The sequence below is a fragment of the Pelodiscus sinensis genome, chromosome 1 (assembly GCF_052426305.1).
Source record: "Pelodiscus sinensis isolate ZL-2025 chromosome 1, ASM5242630v1, whole genome shotgun sequence".
NCBI classification, from domain to species: domain Eukaryota; kingdom Metazoa; phylum Chordata; order Testudines; family Trionychidae; genus Pelodiscus; species Pelodiscus sinensis.
The window spans coordinates 308,942,946-308,962,206 of NC_143052.1; the positions used below are offsets into that span (position 1 = coordinate 308,942,946).

The 19,261-nt window shown below is 39.7% G+C and overlaps 1 protein-coding gene across 1 annotated transcript in view; it reads right to left on the reverse strand.

The window, feature by feature from the left end:
* UBL3 (ubiquitin like 3) overlaps positions 1-19,261 on the reverse strand; it is an 82,340-nt gene that overhangs the window by 14,622 nt on the left and 48,457 nt on the right. The window contains exon 2 of the mRNA XM_006125304.5: positions 5,242-5,350. Within this exon, the coding sequence (XP_006125366.1) occupies positions 5,242-5,350 (109 nt within the window). The remainder of the gene's footprint in view (positions 1-5,241; positions 5,351-19,261) is intronic.

A 19,261-nucleotide genomic window follows, 5' to 3' on the forward strand; every position in this document is an offset into this window, starting at 1 on the left:
TGCCAGACCAGGGAAGTCCAATCTGTATTACAATTGTGCCTGTTCATTTTTAAGGCCCTGGGCACAATGAGACTGATTAGCTGTGTACAGAGCACTACAAAGCGAGGATTAACATGAGAAACAAGTATGAGCGGAAAGTGTGTAGAACTGGCAATATTTACTAAGCACCTTAGAGTATTTACAGGATATAATGAAACTAGACATCTGAAACCATCTGAAATTCAAATATTTTCCAGATACTACCTGTTTTCATTATAATGCCATTTAATGGAGGGACACTGATATGTTGTAAGAGTAGCCAAAATGAAATGTTACAATTATCTTGATGATTAGTATCAACTATTTATCTGCTTGATGAAACTATCTGTAATTCTCTGCTCTAAGATTTCACTCCTCTGACTTCCATTTAAATTGCAGTAATAAGTTTAGCCAATTTGTAGTACAGTAAAACCTGTGTTATCTGGCACGCTCGGGGATTAGGGCGTTCTGGTTATCTAAAAATTCTGGTTATCTGAGGGTCCTCATCCACCTAGGAAAAATCAATGGACAATAATAGTAAAACTCAAGTTTTTAATATTGGTAGTTTTGTAATGAAGCAGTTGGTCTCACATTTCTATTTTGACTTAAAGATGATTAGTACTTCTTAAATAAAAAATTGTTACGCCAATCATGGTAAACGAAGCCAGGCCTGTGTGCCTGAAGATGAGGGACTACGGCCTATAATGGCAAGGAGAAAGGAGGGTCAGGGCACAACAGGGAGGCAAGATCAAATCAGTATCTTAGATGCCTATATACAAATGCAAGAAGTATGGGTAATAAGCAGAAAGAACTGGAATTGCTAACCAATAAATACAACTATGATATCATTGGTATTACAGAAACCTGGTGGGATGGGACGCACGATTGGAATGTTGGTATGGAAGGGTACGGCTTGCTCAGGAAGGACAGACAGGGGAAAAAAGGGAGGAGGGGTTGCCTTGTATATTAAAAATGTACACACTTGGACTGAAGTGGAGATGAACGTAGGAGATAGCTGTGTAGAGAGTCTCTGGGTTAAGCTAAAAGGGGTAAAAAACGAGGGTGATATCATGCTAGGAGTCTACTACAGGCCACCTAATCAGGTGGAAGAGGTGGATGAGGCCTTTTGTAAACAATTAACAAAACTATCCAAAGCCCAAGATTTGGTGGTGATGGGGGACTTCAACTATCCAGACATATGTTGGGAAACTAACACAGCGGGGCACAGGCTATCCAATAAGTTTCTGGACTGCATTGGAGACAACTTTCTGTTTCAGAAGGTTGAAAAAGCTACCAGAGGAGAAGCTGTTCTGGATTTGGTTTTAACAAATAGGGAGGAACTAATTGAGAACTTGAAAGTGGAAGACAGTATAGGGGACAGTGATCATGAAATAATAGAGTTCATGATCTTAAGGAAAGGTAGAAGGGAGACCAGCACAATTGAGGTAATGGATTTCAGGAAGGCAGATTTTGATAAGCTCAGAGAACTTGTAGGTAAGGTCCCATGGGAAGCAAGACTGAAGGGAAAAACAACTGAGGAGAGTTGGAAGTATTTCAAAGGGACGTTGTTAAGGGCCCAAAAGCAAACTATTCCGCAGTGTAGGAAAGATAGAAAATATGGCAAAAGACCAGCTTGGCTTAACAAGGAGATCTTGCATGATCTCAAAATAAAAAAGGAGTCCTATAAAAAATGGAAACTAGGACAACTAACAAAGGATGAATATAGGCAAGCAACACGGGAATGCAGGGGCAAGATTAGAAAGGCAAAGGCACAAAATGAGATCAAACTAGCTACAGGCATAAAGGGAAACAAGAAGACCTTTTATAAATACATTAAAAGCAAGAGGAAGACCAAGGACAGGGTAGGCCCACTGCTTAGTGAGGAGAGAGAAGCAGTAACAGGAAACTTGGAAATGGCAGAGATGCTCAATGACTTCTTTGTTTCTGTCTTCACCGAGAAGTCTGGAGGTGTGCCTAACGTAGTGAATACAAGCAGAGAGAGGGTAAGTTTAGAAGATAGGATACACAAAGAACAAGTTAAAAATCACTTAGGAAAGTTAGATGTCAGCAAGTCACCAGGTCCTGATGAAATGCATCCCAGGATACTCAAGGAGCTGATAGAGGAGGTATCTGAGCCTTTAGCTATGATCTTTGAAAAATCATGGCAGACAGGGGAGATTCCAGAAGACTGGAAAAGGGCAAATATTGTGCCCATCTATAAAAAGGGGAATAAGAACAACCCAGGAAACTACAGACCGGTCAGTTTAACGTCTGTCCCAGGGAAGATAATGGAGCAGGTAATTAAGGAAATCATATGCAAACACTTGGAAGGTAATAAAGTGATAGGGAATAGCCAGCATGGGTTTGTGAAGAACAAGTCATGCCAAACTAATCTGATAGCTTTCTTTGATAGGATAACGAGCCTTGTGGATAAGGGAGAAGCGGTGGATGTCATATACCTAGACTTTAGTAAGGCATTTGATACAGTCTCGCATGATATTCTTATTGATAAACTAGGCAAATATAACTTAGATAGGGCCACGATAAGGTGGGTGCATAATTGGCTGGATAACCGTAGTCAGAGAGTTGTTGTTAACGGTGCTAAATCCTGCTGGAAAGGGATAACAAGCAGAGTTCCTCAAGGGTCTGTTTTGGAACCCATACTGTTCAATATCTTCATCAATGATGTAGATATTGGGATAGAGAGTACGCTTATTAAGTTTGCAGATGATACCAAACTGGGTGGGGTTGCAACTTCTTTGGAGGATAGGGACATAATTCAAAATGACCTTAGCAAGTTAGAGAAATGGTCAGAGGTAAACAGGATGAGGTTTAATAAAGAGAAATGCAAAGTGCTCCATTTAGGAAGGAACAATCAGTTCCATACATACAAGATGGGAAGCGACTGTCTAGGAAGGAGCATGGCGGAAAGGGATCTAGGGGTCATAGTGGACCACAAGTTGAATATGAGTCAACAGTGTGATGCTGTTGCAAAAAAAGCAAATATGATTCTAGGTTGTATCAACAGGTGTGTTGTAAGCAAAACTTGTGAAGTCATTCTGCCGCTCTACTCTGCACTAGTTAGGCCTCAGCTGGAGTACTGTGTCCAGTTCTGGGCGCCACATTTCAAGAAAGATGTGGAGAAATTGGAAAGGGTACAGAGAAGAGCGACAAGAATGATTAAAGGTCTAGAGAAAATGACCTATGAAGCCAGGCTTCATGAACTGGGCTTGTTTAGTTTGGAAAAAAGAAGATTAAGGGGGGACATGATAGCGGTTTTAAAATATCTAAAAGGGTGTCACAAGGAGGAAGGAGAAAATTTGTTCCTCTTGGTTTTTGAGGACAGGTCAAGGAGTAATGGGCTTAAAGTGCAGCAGGGGAGGTTTAGATTGGACATTAGGAAAAAATTCCTAACTGTCAGGGTGGTCAAATATTGGAATAAATTGCCAAGGGAGGTGGTGGAATCTCCCTCTCTGGAGATATTTAAGAACAGGTTAGACAGACATCTGTCAGGGATGGTGTAGACGGAGCTTGGTCCTGCCTTGAGGGCGGGGGGCTGGACTCGATGACCTCTTGAGGTCCCTTCCAGTCCTATTATTCTATGATTCTAAGATTCTAAGATGTGACAGTATTATGGCTAGGGGCAATGCTGGTTAAAGTTTTATGGTTAACAGAGTGCCAGATAACAAAGGTTTCACTGTACTATAAAGATACAATAACAAAAGAGGCCACAAGATGAAAAGTGTCAAGTTGGTATAGTAATTCCTGATGGCTGATCCACAGTTTTTGTTCTTAATCTTTGTTCGTTGACAGAGTGTTGAGAATTCTTCCCTTTAAACAGACACTCATGATATTAAATTTTCATAATGAAAAACATTTGTTCCCTAGCTAAGCCAATGAGAAAAGTTCAATTGAAAGGTGTCATAACACTTATCAGATGATCACCATAAGAGAAAATGTAATTATTCCAACAACCATACTCAGAGGATAAAGTAATTTTAGAAAAGAGGGAATAAAGAGAGGAAACTTTTTCTAGGTGGAATATTAACTATTTATACCAGCAAGTGAATCATTGGATATTCTCATTGGAAGTGAGGGGTGGGGAGGCAGAAGCAAGAGAAGAGAAGTGGCTTAAGTATGCTAGCTTATAACCTTTTAAAAATCATTAAATGTAGCTGGCTGACATGACACTGTGCAAATTTCAGATATAAGGCAAAATTCTGCTCTTAGTTGCCATGATATAAACTGAGACTATCTCCACCAAATCCAGTGAAGTTAATTTGGATTTTATTACTGTCCATAAGAGTAGAATATTGCCCATATCTGTGAAAGATTACATTTTTGTAAGGCAGATTAATCTCTGCCCACGTGCACTGGCTCTCGCCTTCCCCCAGCCCCTTCCCCCCCGGGGGACGGGAGGGTTGGCTGAGTGTAACCATGAAGGTTAACTGATGAGCTCAGGCTTATTGGTTAACCATTTTTACATTTACACTAGCACCAATGTTCCCTCAAAGGTTTTTCATCCATGTGTGGAATAAATAGTATTCTGTGCACAAAGGCTTGGGCAGCTGTGCACCATGAGGAGAAACACATGCTGCCAGCTACGGGCACTGTGGGTGCTTTGCTAACCAGCTGGGCAGCACCTGAATTTCTTCTGGGCAGCCACTGAAGCAGCCAGCTTACAGGGAACACTATCACATCCCTAATTTAAATATGTCCCCACTTTCCCATATCATGTATTGTTTCATACAACTGTCTTATTGTTGGCTTTCTCTCAATGTTACAGTATTTTTGTAGGCTGTTTGTGGCAAAGCAATCAAAAATAGAAAAATTGAACCTCAGATAATGTTTGTATTTCATTAATATAAAATAGCATACTTTCCCTTACTCATCCTTAGACAATGGATAGAATAGCTAACACTTGTCAAGCTCAATCTGCAGCTACTAGATTTGAACCAAGTCAGTCTAGGAAACAGAGAATCAGGATGAGGGAAAAATGTGTAGGGCCTCAGAAGGGAGCAGAGTAATGGACTATGCTTCAACAGCTCAAATTTTATACCACTGAAAACAGAAGAAAAAGAAAAACAAACTGAAAATATTTCTATTTAAATTTCATTCTGAACATGAAGAACAATGATTCAGTTTTTAATATTTCAGTCTCAATTACATATGTGTAAACAGTTTTAACTGGACAGTTAGCAGCTAAAGGACACAAAGACTTACCCATAGGCCAGTTGTCATAGACATGTTTTGCAATATCTGCAGCAGAATCATTTGGTGAAAACAAGAACTCTTTCGTTTTCCCACTTACCAAGATGAGGCGCAAATTTATCTGTAAAGAAAATGGAACATTAGGAAGATTTATTAAAAATAAATACAAATACAAATACACTATTTAATCAAAAGGGCTTTTTAAATGTCAAAGTTTTTCACTGGTTTTAGCAACTAATCAGTCCAAATCAGTCTGGGGGGTGGGGTGGGGGAGAAATCACAACATATTTATACAGAACATATTAAATACAGACAATTTTACTTCAAGTACTTTTGCAGCAAACAAAAGAGGTAGGCAGAAGGGAGTTTTCCCATAAATGGTACAAGAAGATGTATATTAAGGATTTTTATGTAATCCTAATAATAAGCAAATGCTTTTCATTAGTTCAATTCTGCTTCTAAAAATTAAGCCCTATATTTGCTACTTTGACTGTCATACCTGACTTTACCATATGGACCTATCAAAGTATAATCACCTTTGGCCTAGTTTTAGGACTATGACTATTCTGCTGAGTTCCCTAGCTTGCAACTATACACTTTTCCCAAGAAGAATATCTTGACTCAGTGAAGTCATTTCTGATACCATATTTTCTCTCTATGTCTTATCCAGATGTTGTGAAACAATACCTTCAGATTTGTGGTGTCTTAGTTATTATGGGAGTGCATGTCTCACAATCAATGTGGTGTGCAATCAGCGTGCACTTCACTTCACACGCCCTTTCTTTATGTGCATACAACATTAGTAATACTGACATGGACAGAAACTAGCAGAATCTGGCAACCCTGCATGTGGGCAAAGGTAAACAAAACATCTTGCGGGTCACACAGAACCCAATGGGCTGCAGGTTGCCCAATTCTATAATAGAGCATAGCAATAACCACATGGCTAAGCTCTGCAGCATTCTGTTGTATTTATAGACTTCATCACAGGATAAAGTGTCTCTGTTCTTGTTGCTAGGTTCACTGTAAAAAAATAAAATAAATCTACAGTAAGGCCATCTGAACCAAGTAGTTCAGGAGAACTTTGGTTACAGCCACAATCCAACAAGAGGTTAAACAATGCCTGCCTTTTATAATTTCTTAATCGTACTTGGGTGCTCTAGACAAACTGCCTTTAGATATATGGTTACCCTTTCCATTTCTCAGACCTTGAGCTGTCACATAATGACTTGAATACTATGTATAAATGAAATTTTACTAGTTTTTGACCCATCTTCAATTCATATGCTACACTATTCACAAATAGGAGCCTGGATACAGATTCAGCTTGCAAGTTCAACAGGATATGATATTTCTATTAGTTTTTTTTTGTCTAAAACTCACTTAGGAATCCAGCAGGGGGGAGGGAGGGCTGGGAGGGAATATGTTACTGTAAAAAGGAAGTGGTTATCCTCTTTTTGGAATTCCTGACTGTCATAATGGCAGAGATCTTGTTTGACTGCAATCCAAACATTAGGTTTTTTTTATAAAGCACCTAAGTAATTTTATGGTATGCCACAGTATTTATTATTGATAGCATTATTCTGTATTAGAGATAAAGGTCAAGAAAATTGTAAGGCAGGGATGCACAGGAGTTGTTTAAATAAGGAAGATTCTTCAAATGCTCTGATCAAACCCAACCAAAAAAGTTAACAGCCATATTAAGAAAGTCAAAGAACTTTTCCAGATAAGCTGCTGAGGCCCATGTTACAGAATATGCAAGGACTATCTGAATTTTGTGTACTGGGCATATTCAACACTGAAAACTCCCCTCTACACCTAGAGCGCTAGACAGATCTAACTTTTTCAATGGTCTGTTAAATTTTAACAACTTCCGTCTCAACTATCATTGAATTGTCAAACAATCTAAAAGGTTGAGAAAGGGTCACAATCTAAAATACTTATACCAGTGGTCCCCAACCATTTGAGGTTGCCAGGCGCCAGGGGGCGTGGCCATTCGCCCGCCGGGCGCCAGAGGGCGGGGACACTTGCGCGCGGGGGCGGGCCCCCCCATATCTGCATGCCCGGAGGTGGTGTCCCCCCAAGCGCCGCGCGCCCGGCACTTCCCTCCTCCCAAGTGCCGCGAACCCGGGGCCAGCGCTCCCCTGCAAGCGCCATGCGCCTGGGGCCGGCTCTGGCACCATGTATGCGCCACGTGCCCGGGGCCAGGCCAGCCCTGAGCACTTGGCGGGCGCACACAAATGCCCCCGCGGGCACCGTGTTGGGGACCACTGACTTATACTATGACATTTCTGGGCACTGAATAGTCTTGTAACCAAACTTTGACTGTCTAGCACTGCCAAAGATTGAGGAGAAACTAGTTCTTGTATTAATCACTGAACTTATTGCCCACTTAGTACAGCATTAGGGCAGGGAAGCTTTTTTGGCTCAGAGGCCACTGACCCACAGAAATATCAGTCGGAGGCTGCACACAAGTGAGAAGAAAAAAATTTAACCCCCCCCCCAAAACCAACCAAACAAAAAATAAACCCCTTCAACAATGTGGCCCTGACTGAGAAGGAGAAAGCCACTTCCCACATCCCCCTCAGACATCAGAGCCTAAAGGGGCCCAAGGTAGTAGATTTTGTGTTCTCCAACCCCATGAGGTGGGGCAGTGGTGGAGGGGGCTGGAGCTCTTGGACGGGCTCCCAAGGCTGGGGGGGAGCCCTGAGCCTCAGGGGCCAAATCCAGGCAAGCTGGGTGCTGCACCCAGTCCCTGGGCCTTAGGTTCCCTACTCCTGATTTAGGGAATGGCATATTTCCTGTTCTGCTTTTTAGGCTTGTCAAGCTCATTAAAAGAAAAAAAAATGTATAAAAACAAAAGTAAAAATAGTGTGAAAATAAAAAATTAAAGTAACCATAACATTCTGAATAACTAGATAACTTAAAATGAAGTTGAGCAACAGAAATGAAAAACTAAGTAAAAATTTCATTGACATTTATCCTACATGGCTGATTCCATTACTGCTGGATTTCAGCTATTGTCTGAGAAGTTGACATGATCTTGAGAGCCAAAAGAAATGCTTCAGGAAAGGTAACATTTTAAAAGAGTATAATAGGGATAAAAAATCCTGTTTAATCAGTTAACTACTTAAACAAGAGCAGGTGGGAGCTGCTCCAGTTAGGCTGGAGCACACCCACACCCGTAGTGCAGCACACTGCTATCACCAGGCTGGGCCTGCTGTGTGCAGGCAATTGCTCTGGACAGACTGGCCTGATCACACTGCAGGCGGGCAGTGAACTGCTCCAGCCCAGCCAGGCTGCCGGTTAACCACTGACATCCCTAGATGATACAAGTATATTTAGACTGGATTTTTATTTTTGTCTCAAAATGTGACCACTGCTCAATATTAGCAAAAGCCTGAAGCAAATCCCTAACAAACTGATTTTGTCTCAAGTTATGCAAGGAAACAATAAATGGTTAAATATTTTCTTTATTTATAGCACTATATACTATAGTACTATCTAGTGTGCGTGCTTGTCTAAATTTTAAATCTAATTTTTTTAATCTTCTCTTGAAAGAATCTTACTGTTCATGGTGGTGTGACAGTCCCATGGAGTAGCCTCTGAAAATCTCCTTGAAGCACTGGGAACGGGGTGAATAGCATTCAACTGCTATGCTGCTTACTCTGCAAAACTCTATGATTAAGAATATCTAAACATACTATTGCAAATTTGTGGTTGTGAATTCATATAGTAGAGGAGAATCTGGGTAATGGAAGAATCATTTAACATACAAGTAGCTAATTTTAAACATCAAAGTTTATACAATGATTGAGATATGAATTGTATAATACATATAACACATCATATCTCATAATTTGAAAGGTTGCAATGGAATTAAAATATGTTCCCAGATGATTACCAAAAAACAGTATTTTCTTCCTTCTCCTCAAGAAGGTACTATCCATATTACGCCATCTGTGTTTTTCATGACTGTGATTTGTTCCGCCAAATTAATGGCCATTTTGATCAATTTCATGTTCATAGGATTTTTAAAATAATAAATTTAATTTTCAGCTATTTAAATCCGAAATTTCAGTGCTGAAATTGTAGGAGTTGTAAGGAGGCAGCAAGGTTAGTGTGTGTGTGTGTGTGTGTGTGTGTGTGTGTGTGTGTGTGTGTGTGTGTGTGTGTGTGTGTGTGTGTGTGTGTGTGTGTGTGTGTGTGTGTGTGTGTGTGTGTGTGTGTGTGTGTGTGTGTGTGGAAGAGGGGTTAGTATTTTTCCCCTCTGCACTGCAAGAAATAATAAAAGAAGCAGTGAAAGAATTTAAAAAGTAGAAGTTAAATCCTAGTGAGGAAAATAGAAAAGAGCATAAATTGAAATGTAATGTAAAATGAAATGTAAAAATATAATATAATTAGGAAGGTCAAAAAGGAATCTGAAGAACAACTAGCCAAAAATTAATAGCATCATGTTTTAAGTACTTCAGCAGCAAGAAGCCTGCTAAACAAGCAGTGGGGTCACTGGACAATCAAGATGCTAAAGGAGCACTCAAAGATGATAAAATAATTGTGGAGAAACTAAATTAATTCTTTGCATCAGTCTTCATAGCTGAGGATATTAGGGAGATTTAAAAAACTGAGCCACTCTTTTTTTAAGTGACAAATCTGAGGAATTGTTCCAAATTGAGGTGTCAGAGGTGGTTTTGGAACAAAAGGATAAACTAAACAAGAAGTCACCAGGACCAGATGTATTCATCCAAGAGTTCTGAAAGAACTCAAATGTGAAACTGAAGAACTACTAACTGTAGTTTGTAACCTATCCTTTAAACCATCTTCTGCACCAAACGAGTGGAAGATACCCAAAGTGACACCAATTTTCAAAAAGGGTTCTAGACATGATTCTAGCAATTAAAGACTGTTAAGTCTAACTTCAGTACCAGACAAATTGGTTTAAATTACAGTGAAGAACAGAATTGTCAGATGCACAAATGAACATAATTTGTTGGGGAAACATTAACATGGTTTCTATAAAGGGAAATCATGCCTCACTAATCTACGAGAATTCTTTGAGGTGGGGGAGGGGAAGTCAAGAAACATGTGGACAAGGGGGATCCAGTCAATATACTGTACTTAGATTTCCAGAAAGCCTTGACAAAGTCCCTCACCAAAGGCGCTTAAGCAAAATAAGCTGTCATGGGATAAGAGGGAAGGTCCTCTCATGGACTGCTAACAGGTTAAAAAATCGAAAACAAAGGGTAGAAATAAAAGGTCACTTTACATAATAGAGAGAGATAACTAGCAGTGTGCCCCGGGGATCTCTATTGGAACCAATCCTATTCAACATATTCATAGATGATCTGAAGAATGGGGTAAACCATGAGGTGGCAAACTTTGCAGATGTTACCAAACTGCTCAAAATAGTTAAGTTCAAAGCAGACTGTGAAGAGCTTCAAAAGGATATCACAAAATTAGGTAACTGGGCGACAAAATGGCAGATTAATTTTAATTCTGATAAATGCAAACTAATGCATATTAGAAAAATAATCAAAACTATATGTATAAAATGATGGGAACTAAAGTAGCTATTACCACTCAAGAGAGTGATCTTGGAGTCATTACAGGTAGTTCTCTGAAAACATCCACAATGTGCAACAGCAGTCAAAAAAACACACACAGTTAGGAATAATTTTAATCTCCATCCCTTTTTAAGACAGAGAATATTTTATTGCCTCTACATAAATCCATGGTACTCCCACAGCTTGCATACAGATGTGGTCACCTCATCTAAAAAATGATATCTTGGCACTGGAAAAAATTCAGAAAACGGCAACAAAAATTATTAGGGGTATGAAATAGCAGCCATATGAGATAAGAAGCAATTAATAAAACTGGAACTTGTCATCTTAGAAAAGAGGAGACTAACGGGGGATAATGAAATCATGACCTGTGTCAAAAAAGTAAATAAGGAAAAGTTATTTACTTGTGCTCATAACACAAGAATAAGGGGTCTCCAAATGAAATTAATAGTTAGCAGATTTTAAAATTAACAAAGGAAGCATTTTTTCCACACAATGCACAGTCAACCTGTGGAACTCCTTGCCAGAGGATGTTGTGAAGACCAGCACTTGTACTGTTCATTCCCTCTGGGGCATCTGCCATTATCACTGTCAGAAGACAAGATACTGGACTAGATGGACCTATGGTCTGACCTGGTATGGCCTGAGTTAGGCTGATGGCTAAGAGCAACAATGGCAGCACAGAAGGAGGACATGGTATGGTATTGACATCTTTACTTCTGTGCTGCTGCCTGCAGAACTGGGCCCTTAATCATCAGCCACTATTCTGTGCTGCCTTTAGATTTGGGCAGCCAGAGAAGTAAGGGTGACAATACAGCATCCACTCTAAAATAACCTTGTGACCTTCCTGCAACTTTCTTTTGGATCAGGACTCCCAATTTGAAAAATGCTTGTCTCCTCTGTGAAATATGTATAATTTAGGGTAAAAGCCAACAAAAGAACAGATTTCATGGGGAGAACCAGATTTTACTGTCCGAAACATGTTTTTCGTGGCTGTAAAGTTGGTAGGGGCCTATCCCTGGGGAATGAGACAACGAGTCTTGTGATTTTTTTTTTTTATGAATGCTACAGAAGGTAGTTTCCAGCCTCTTGCTGGGGGCAAGCTGAACCAGAGTCTTTGCTCTAAATTTTAAAATGCAAATTTATTTGTTATAGTAACTAGGAATGTTAGCATATAGTCAATTACAAGAATAAATGATAAGCTTGGGGTAGTTGGTTAATCATTTTGACTACATGTAGCCCCTCCTGCCCCCCCATTGGGAGGGAAGTGGGAACTGACTACCCACATATGCCAGCTCCTGTAGTGCCGCCTGACCATCCCCTGCCTGCTCCCCACAAAGGTAGCAGTGTGTGTGGGGAGGGGAGGGGCTGGGAGCCAGTGCTGGGGAAAGCCACCCAGTGCCTCTGATAAAAAGGCAGCAATGTGAGGAGTAAAAGGGGCAGGTGGGAGCTGGTAAAACACAGGAAGCAACTTTCAAGCCAGCTCCCCGGCGTGTATTGGTTCCCATGGATCTGTCTACCCCCCACCCTGCTGACTCTTTATGAGAGGTAGCGGGGAGCAAGGGGGAGGGAAGGAGGCAGTGCTTTCCCCCGCATGTAAACTAGGGACGTTAAGGACTAGTCAACTAGTCGAATATCTGATAAGCAAATACTTATCAAATAGTCGACAGGATAGTCAAGTAGTCACTTCCTCGCCATGGAGCCCGGGGTCAGCTGGTGACTCTCTAGCTGACCCCGGGCTCCGTGCAGTGCTGCCGCTTTGAAACACCATGATGGCGTTTCAAAGGGGCAGCGCCGCCCTACTGACTAATCAAATAGTCAATGCATAAATGCGTCAACTATTTGATGAGTCAATTACACGATACTTAACATCCTTAATGTAAACATGTAACCACTGGAAATTCTAGTGATTACATGTATACACAAATAAACAATAGTTAACATTCCCAGTGGTAACAACTGAGATGTTATTGATGAAAGATGAAGAGCCAGCAATGTTACAAGTACTATTTAGTGTCAATTCTGGCTCTGGTTGGTTCTTGCAGAATCCAGTTATAAACATCATAACTTGAGAATTTTAAGCATACAAAATCACTAAGTCTTCTAATTATCTTCCCGATCTTTATTTCTTGAAGGCTTACAGTATTTTTAGGAACATTTTAAATGAGGGGAAGAACGTGTCTTTGTGAATTTCTTCACTGTAAGCACGTTTACTGGATGAAAACTTCAGCCATTTTTGAAGAACAGGCTATAAAATTGTTTTAATGTCAAATATTCCCTAGAGTTTCATTTTCTGGCCCAAAATAGGATTCTGCAACACAAGAACACTGTAAACCATTATAAATAGCAGGAAGAGAGCAATGTGAGTGATTTCTGCCCTGTTTTATCAATTCAGATATTGACATGATCAATTTTTATATTACAGTAATGCTTGGAGGGCTTCAGTCAAGAAGAAGAAACTTCATAAAGCTATATGCTATTCAAAAACAGTCAGTACCTGTCATGAAGAATTTTAGTCTATGGTGAGATCTCTAGATTAGGTTTTATTTTTCCACAAAGTATACAACATTTACAAAATTGTGGGAATGAAAACTTCTGTGTCATGCACAGGAAATAAGTTTAAATGAAAAACTTGTTGGGCAATGGGAGGAGAGAGGATGACAAACAGTATATAGAAGCACACAGATTTAAGTTTCCCTTTTTGCAGTCTGACATTTTAAATTCCTAGTTCATTTGAATAATTAATATTTAAAAAGAGAATTCCTGTCCAAAGCTTAAAGTTAAATCTGAGGCTGCTGAACATAAGTGTAACTGGTTGATTTTATGGGATTTTACTTCCCTACTGTTAATAGGACTGGCAGGCTTTTTCATTTTTAAGTTAACTAGAGCAAGAGGTTTCAGAGATAGGTTGCGGGCCTACCTGGGGAAATCACTGGTGAGCTGAGAGACGCTTTGTTTATCTAAGCATTCATAGCCATGTAGCCTCGCAGCTCCCACTGGCTGCAGTTTGCCATTTCCAGCCAAGGGAACTGCAGGATGCAGTGTGGGCCTGGCTACAAAGCGTCTCACGACTCTCTAGTAGCTTATGTGGGTGAGCCCATTACCCAACTTTGAAAACTCTTGAACTAGATTCTCTCTGGAGGAAGCAGAGAACAGGGAAGAGGTGATGGGGTGGACATTAAGACCCAGTGGTGCTCCAAATTTTCAAGTGCCCTACACAGCTGCATATTCTGCAAATGGTCAAAGACAGCCCTGATTCTAAGGTTCTTGGAACATATAGGCTATGTCTCCTTCCTCCATCAAAAACCATGAAGATACACTGTTTTGAACTTTTGAGCATGCCATGGCTCTTTCATATCCCTAGAGTGTCCTAGCAGGCAACACAAACACCTGTCAAATACCTAAATATTTTTTTTAAAGTGACAGACACCATTTTAGTTTTTCAAGATCAGGGAGACTATTTTACAGAAACTGATATGCTGTCCAGAGACCTCAAATTAATTAGTTCTGAATATATGTTCAAGAAAACCCCATTTTACCCTTTTAATGTTCCATTATTCAGAATTATGCTCTTCTTTATACTGTTATGAATAAAATAAAAACCAAACTAGAACATAATGTTACACAGGATCATAAGTACAGCTCTGAACAGATACAAAATTTGTATCTGCAAAAATGATTCACGGATATCCACTTCCACATCCCCAAATGCAGATAACCACAGATATGAAGTGAATATCTGCAAATTTGCATGACTCTACATACAAAATTTGTATGTGCATCCACAACCATATCTACAAAAAATAAGCCATGAATATCTGCATCTACATGTGTGGATGCAGATACCCATGTATATAATGCGGATATCTGCAGATTTGCAGAGCTATAATCATGAGATTATTTCTCATCCCAAAGGAACTTTTTAAAACTTTATATACTGAACAAGAAAGATAAAATTCCTAATTAAAAATCTACATTATGCAACGTAAAATACATCCACATGACATTATAAATTATTTTAATAACCTTTCCAATATTGATTGCTATACTCATTGCAAGAGAACAGTGCAAGAAATGGCTTTGGAGGCCGTTTCCCCTTTTAAGTAAATTTTGACTAGCTATTAATACATTTCCTAAAAGGAACTACTACTCTGATGTTTTTACCTAAGACTTCTATAGCTAAGATATTAGAGGGGGGGAAGTCTCTATATATTTAGCTTGTTTACTCCAGAGAAACATGAAACTAATATAGTTGGGATTGATTTTTTTTTATTTTGACAGATAATACGAACATTTTAGGCATTTTTATTTTGTCTATTTAAATTTCCATGATTGTGGGAAATTAGGGTGAGGTGTCAGACTAATTATTTAATAGCTGTAACAGATTCAAAAAGTTAAATTTTATACAATTAAAACACAAACTGTCAATATCACATGCCAAAATATAAAAGGAAACATCCTTAGAAATCAAACTAATATAAGTTTTCAAGCAGCATTTCTTATGTTGCTTACCTGTAAATTTATCTTATTATTGATGGAAATGTTTGTATTTGTTTTACGTTTATAGTGAAATTGACATTTACCAACATTCAGTTTCTCTGAGTATCTACAGGTTTCTCCTGCAACATGAAAACAAAATGTTTAAAAAATAGAAAAACATGGTCCAAGATCTGCACTGAGAATTATGCAGTCATATCCTTGGCCACACAGAACTGAAGTAAAAAAAGGTCCACTTAATTGCTTCTCAGTGCAGGATTGGAGCCTATAGGATGCCATGGATGTCTCAGATTCTGTAACTTTCCGGGACCTCTGTGACACCCTTAGTGGCTGGTGTGCTTGGCCTGGGGGCTGCCTCAGTAACTTGGGCAGCCTGTGTGGCTGTTGGGGCAGTCTAGGACCATCGTGCTCTTCCGTTCCCAGCAGCAGCAGGAATTTCGGTGTAAAGGGGTCTAAAGATTGGGGTGTAGAGCAGCTGAGGCTCTGGGAGTCACTAACCTTGTAGAGTTCCCTGGAAGTGGCAACATATTCCTCTATCAGCTCCTAGCTTTGCATGCTGTCTTCACCCATACACACTGTGCCTGCAGATTCCACTGGGTGTGATTCCTGGCCAAGGGAAGCTGCAGAGCCAGCATTTGGGGTGGGGGCAATGCATGGATATAGGTGCTAAGGGAGAGACATGTTGCTGTTTCTGAGCAAGCCAGGTAGGAACCCTCTAGCTCTGCCAATCCCACCCTACCTCATGGGCTCCAGGCCCCACATTGCCACCTGCTCCTTCCCCAGCACCATCACGAGTTCCAGGCTACACCCACCAGAGCACCCACAGTGCCCCCTGAGCTGGCAACCTTCTGAACACCTGTGGCATCCCTCAAACCTTCCCCAGATTTAGTCAGGGGTATATATTGTAAAAGTCAAGGAAGGTCGTGGGCCATGACTTTTTGTTTACTGTCTGTGACCTGTCCATGATTTTTTCTAAAAATACCTGTGATTAAAATGTAGCCTTAGCTATGATTATAAAACCACTCATATTAGCTAGTTCTCTCAGGGAGAAGTACAGCTCCTGAAATAATAAGAGGTATGGGATGATGGCAAATAACTCTCTTTCAAGTTACTGCCATTTTAACAGCTACAATATCACCTGTGTTACAAATGCTATTCCATTAATGGCTTTATTTTGAAGACACATATTATAAGCTTTATACAGCACTTGCAGAAATCACTAAGCTTTGCCCATAAAAGTGCATTATTTCTATAGTACATTCCTTACTTTGAAGCAGAGGGAGATGAACAATGGACACAGATTAAAGAAAATAAGTAGCATAAATAAATTAAGGAGCACTATAAAGTTTAGTAGACTCACTTTTAATAAAAGTGGTCACCCCAAGCATGAGGCCATAAAACCTTTACAGTATGGCATGCATCACGCTAGTTTTATGTGAACTTGGTAACTTTTATAACAGGAGCACTAATCACTTATTAGAGACACAGACTGATTTTGTATATGTAATTGGCCCATTTAAGTGAAAAATTATTAGGAAGTCTCTAACAGGTAGGCAGCCTCATATACATGAGCAAAGTTTGGAGATGCAAATGAGGAAAGAGAAGTAAAACTCAAATAAGGTTATTTTCTTTGGGGGGAAAAGTCCAACCTTGATGGTAAAATATAAATTTTTAACTCAGAAGTTCTCAAACAAGGAGTCGATGATTATTACTTGGAGAAAGGGATCACAAGCAGTCAGCCTCCAATCCAAACCAAACTTTGCCTCCAGCATTTATTATGTGTTAAATATATAAAAAAGTGTTTGTAATGTATAAAGAGGGCGGTCACACTCAGACGCCTGCTATGTGAAAGGGAACACCAAAATGAAAGTTCAAGAACCATTGATTTAACTCAAAGTATAGCTATAACATAAATGGCTAATACAAATACAAGGTCTGGTTATAGTCTTCAGTGACACACATCCATTCTCTCACTCCTGAACATATATCATAAAATCAAACAGCAAGCAAATGGTCTGGTAGACTTTATAGACTAACAAAACATGTAGATGGTATCATGTGCTTTTGTGGGCACAGCCCACTTCTTCAGATGACTGGAGTTATGATTAGAGGATAAGGAAACTTGAAATAAATAGGAGAAGGGAAGGGGGAGAGAGGGAAGAAAGATGTTCTGTCGCCCACCCCCCTACCTTTATGCATAAAGTATCAGGAGAAAGGGCGCTAAACCAGAGTAGATAAAGATCAAAGTCAGTGAATGGATAAGGCAGGAAGGATACCATTCAGAAAGTCAAAGCCAATGTTTTACTAGATAATCCTGGGGGATTGTAAGAGGATAACACATTATTTTCTGAGTGGGGAGAGCTTCGATCAAACAAATGGGGATATTGTCGTAGAGCCAATAGTCAAGTACAATCGGTCCAAATACAGTTTATTAGAAAAGCCTTGCTCAACCTATACAACAAACACCTTTAAGGCAGTGATTGTCTTTTACTACATTTGTATGGTGCCTAGCACCGCGGCCCCGCATTACACCACAATAATGCAAAAAGCAGATGCTTCTAATTATTAGCAGCAGCCTTCTATTTCCTCTCCACAATATAGTATATTTTCTCCATCTTTTTTCAAAACTTTTTGTATCAATCAGAAGGGATGTTAACGTGTACTTGTGTACATGGTTAACTCAGTGTTTCCCAAATGGTGTTCTGTGGAACCTCAGGGTTCTGAGACGTGAAAATAAGGGTTCCGTGAGAAAATTCCATGAGAATAAAATTTTATGATTTACATTTTTTTTGTATACATTGAATGTAAATTTTGTTTTTAAATATGTGCAATTAAACTAAATGTTGATCTCGTGACCTTCTTTAGCATTTATTATTAGCCTTACTTATTTGTGGTCTACTTTTTCAGCTCTGTATATATGGGTACATCTAAACTACATGCCTCTGTCATAGGAAAATGAAGCGGCGATTTAAATAATCACCGCTTCATTTAAATTTAAATGGCTGCCGCGCTGAGCCGATCAGCTGTTTGTCGGCTCAGCGCGGTAGTCTGGACGCTCCGCGGTCGACATCAAAGGCATTTGTCGACCTCCCAGGTAAACCTCATCCCAGGAGGTATACCTGGGAGGTCGACAAATGCCTTTGATGGTAGTTGTCTTATAAAAACAGACTGGTACCCTAATATTGATTAAATAATCTCTCTTCTAAAAGTATCTAAGCATATGTTGTGTGTATGTAATATACACTCACACACCCTTCTGTTTACATTAATATGTATGCCATGGCAATCCCACTTTTATCCAGATATTAATATCTGGATACAAGACAGAGAAGGTCCTATTTTGGAACTGAGCTATAATAAAAAGGTTGGTAGTAACAATAAGTTTATGAAGCTAACAAAATGGTAATTGAAAATTAGTCTCAACGTTCATCTTGTTAGCCTGGCACTATGTTTGGGAAAATGTATTTTAACTTCAGAAAAAGTGGATAAAACTAGGGAAGCTAGGATACATAGACATTGCAAAGTTCTGACAAGGTCACTGATAACAGGACAGTCAACAATGAACCAGTTAAAACAAGCAGCTTATTACAGAACAGTGGAAATAAAACCCAAGCTATGATTCTGAGGTAATTTGAGGGGCAGGGGCCAAGCGTCACCAGTCTGTACGCACATGCTGGGTTGTAGCCTGCTGCCTGCAATCCTGCTACTGGGACAGTCAGGTAACACTGGATAAATCTATCAAAACTGTACAGAAAGCTCCCCGCATTTGTAGGGGATATGTTCGAGAGAAGTTACGAATGCCAAAATCTGTGAATATGAGGGAAGAGATTCGAGAGACAGAAACACCACACTGTTGGAAACAAGCATGTGATGCCTGCTGTTTCACAGTCAGACAAATAACTTCAAAGCAGTAGATTCCCAAACAAACTCAAACACAAAGGTAATACTGTATAGTCAACAAACATCTTCAACAC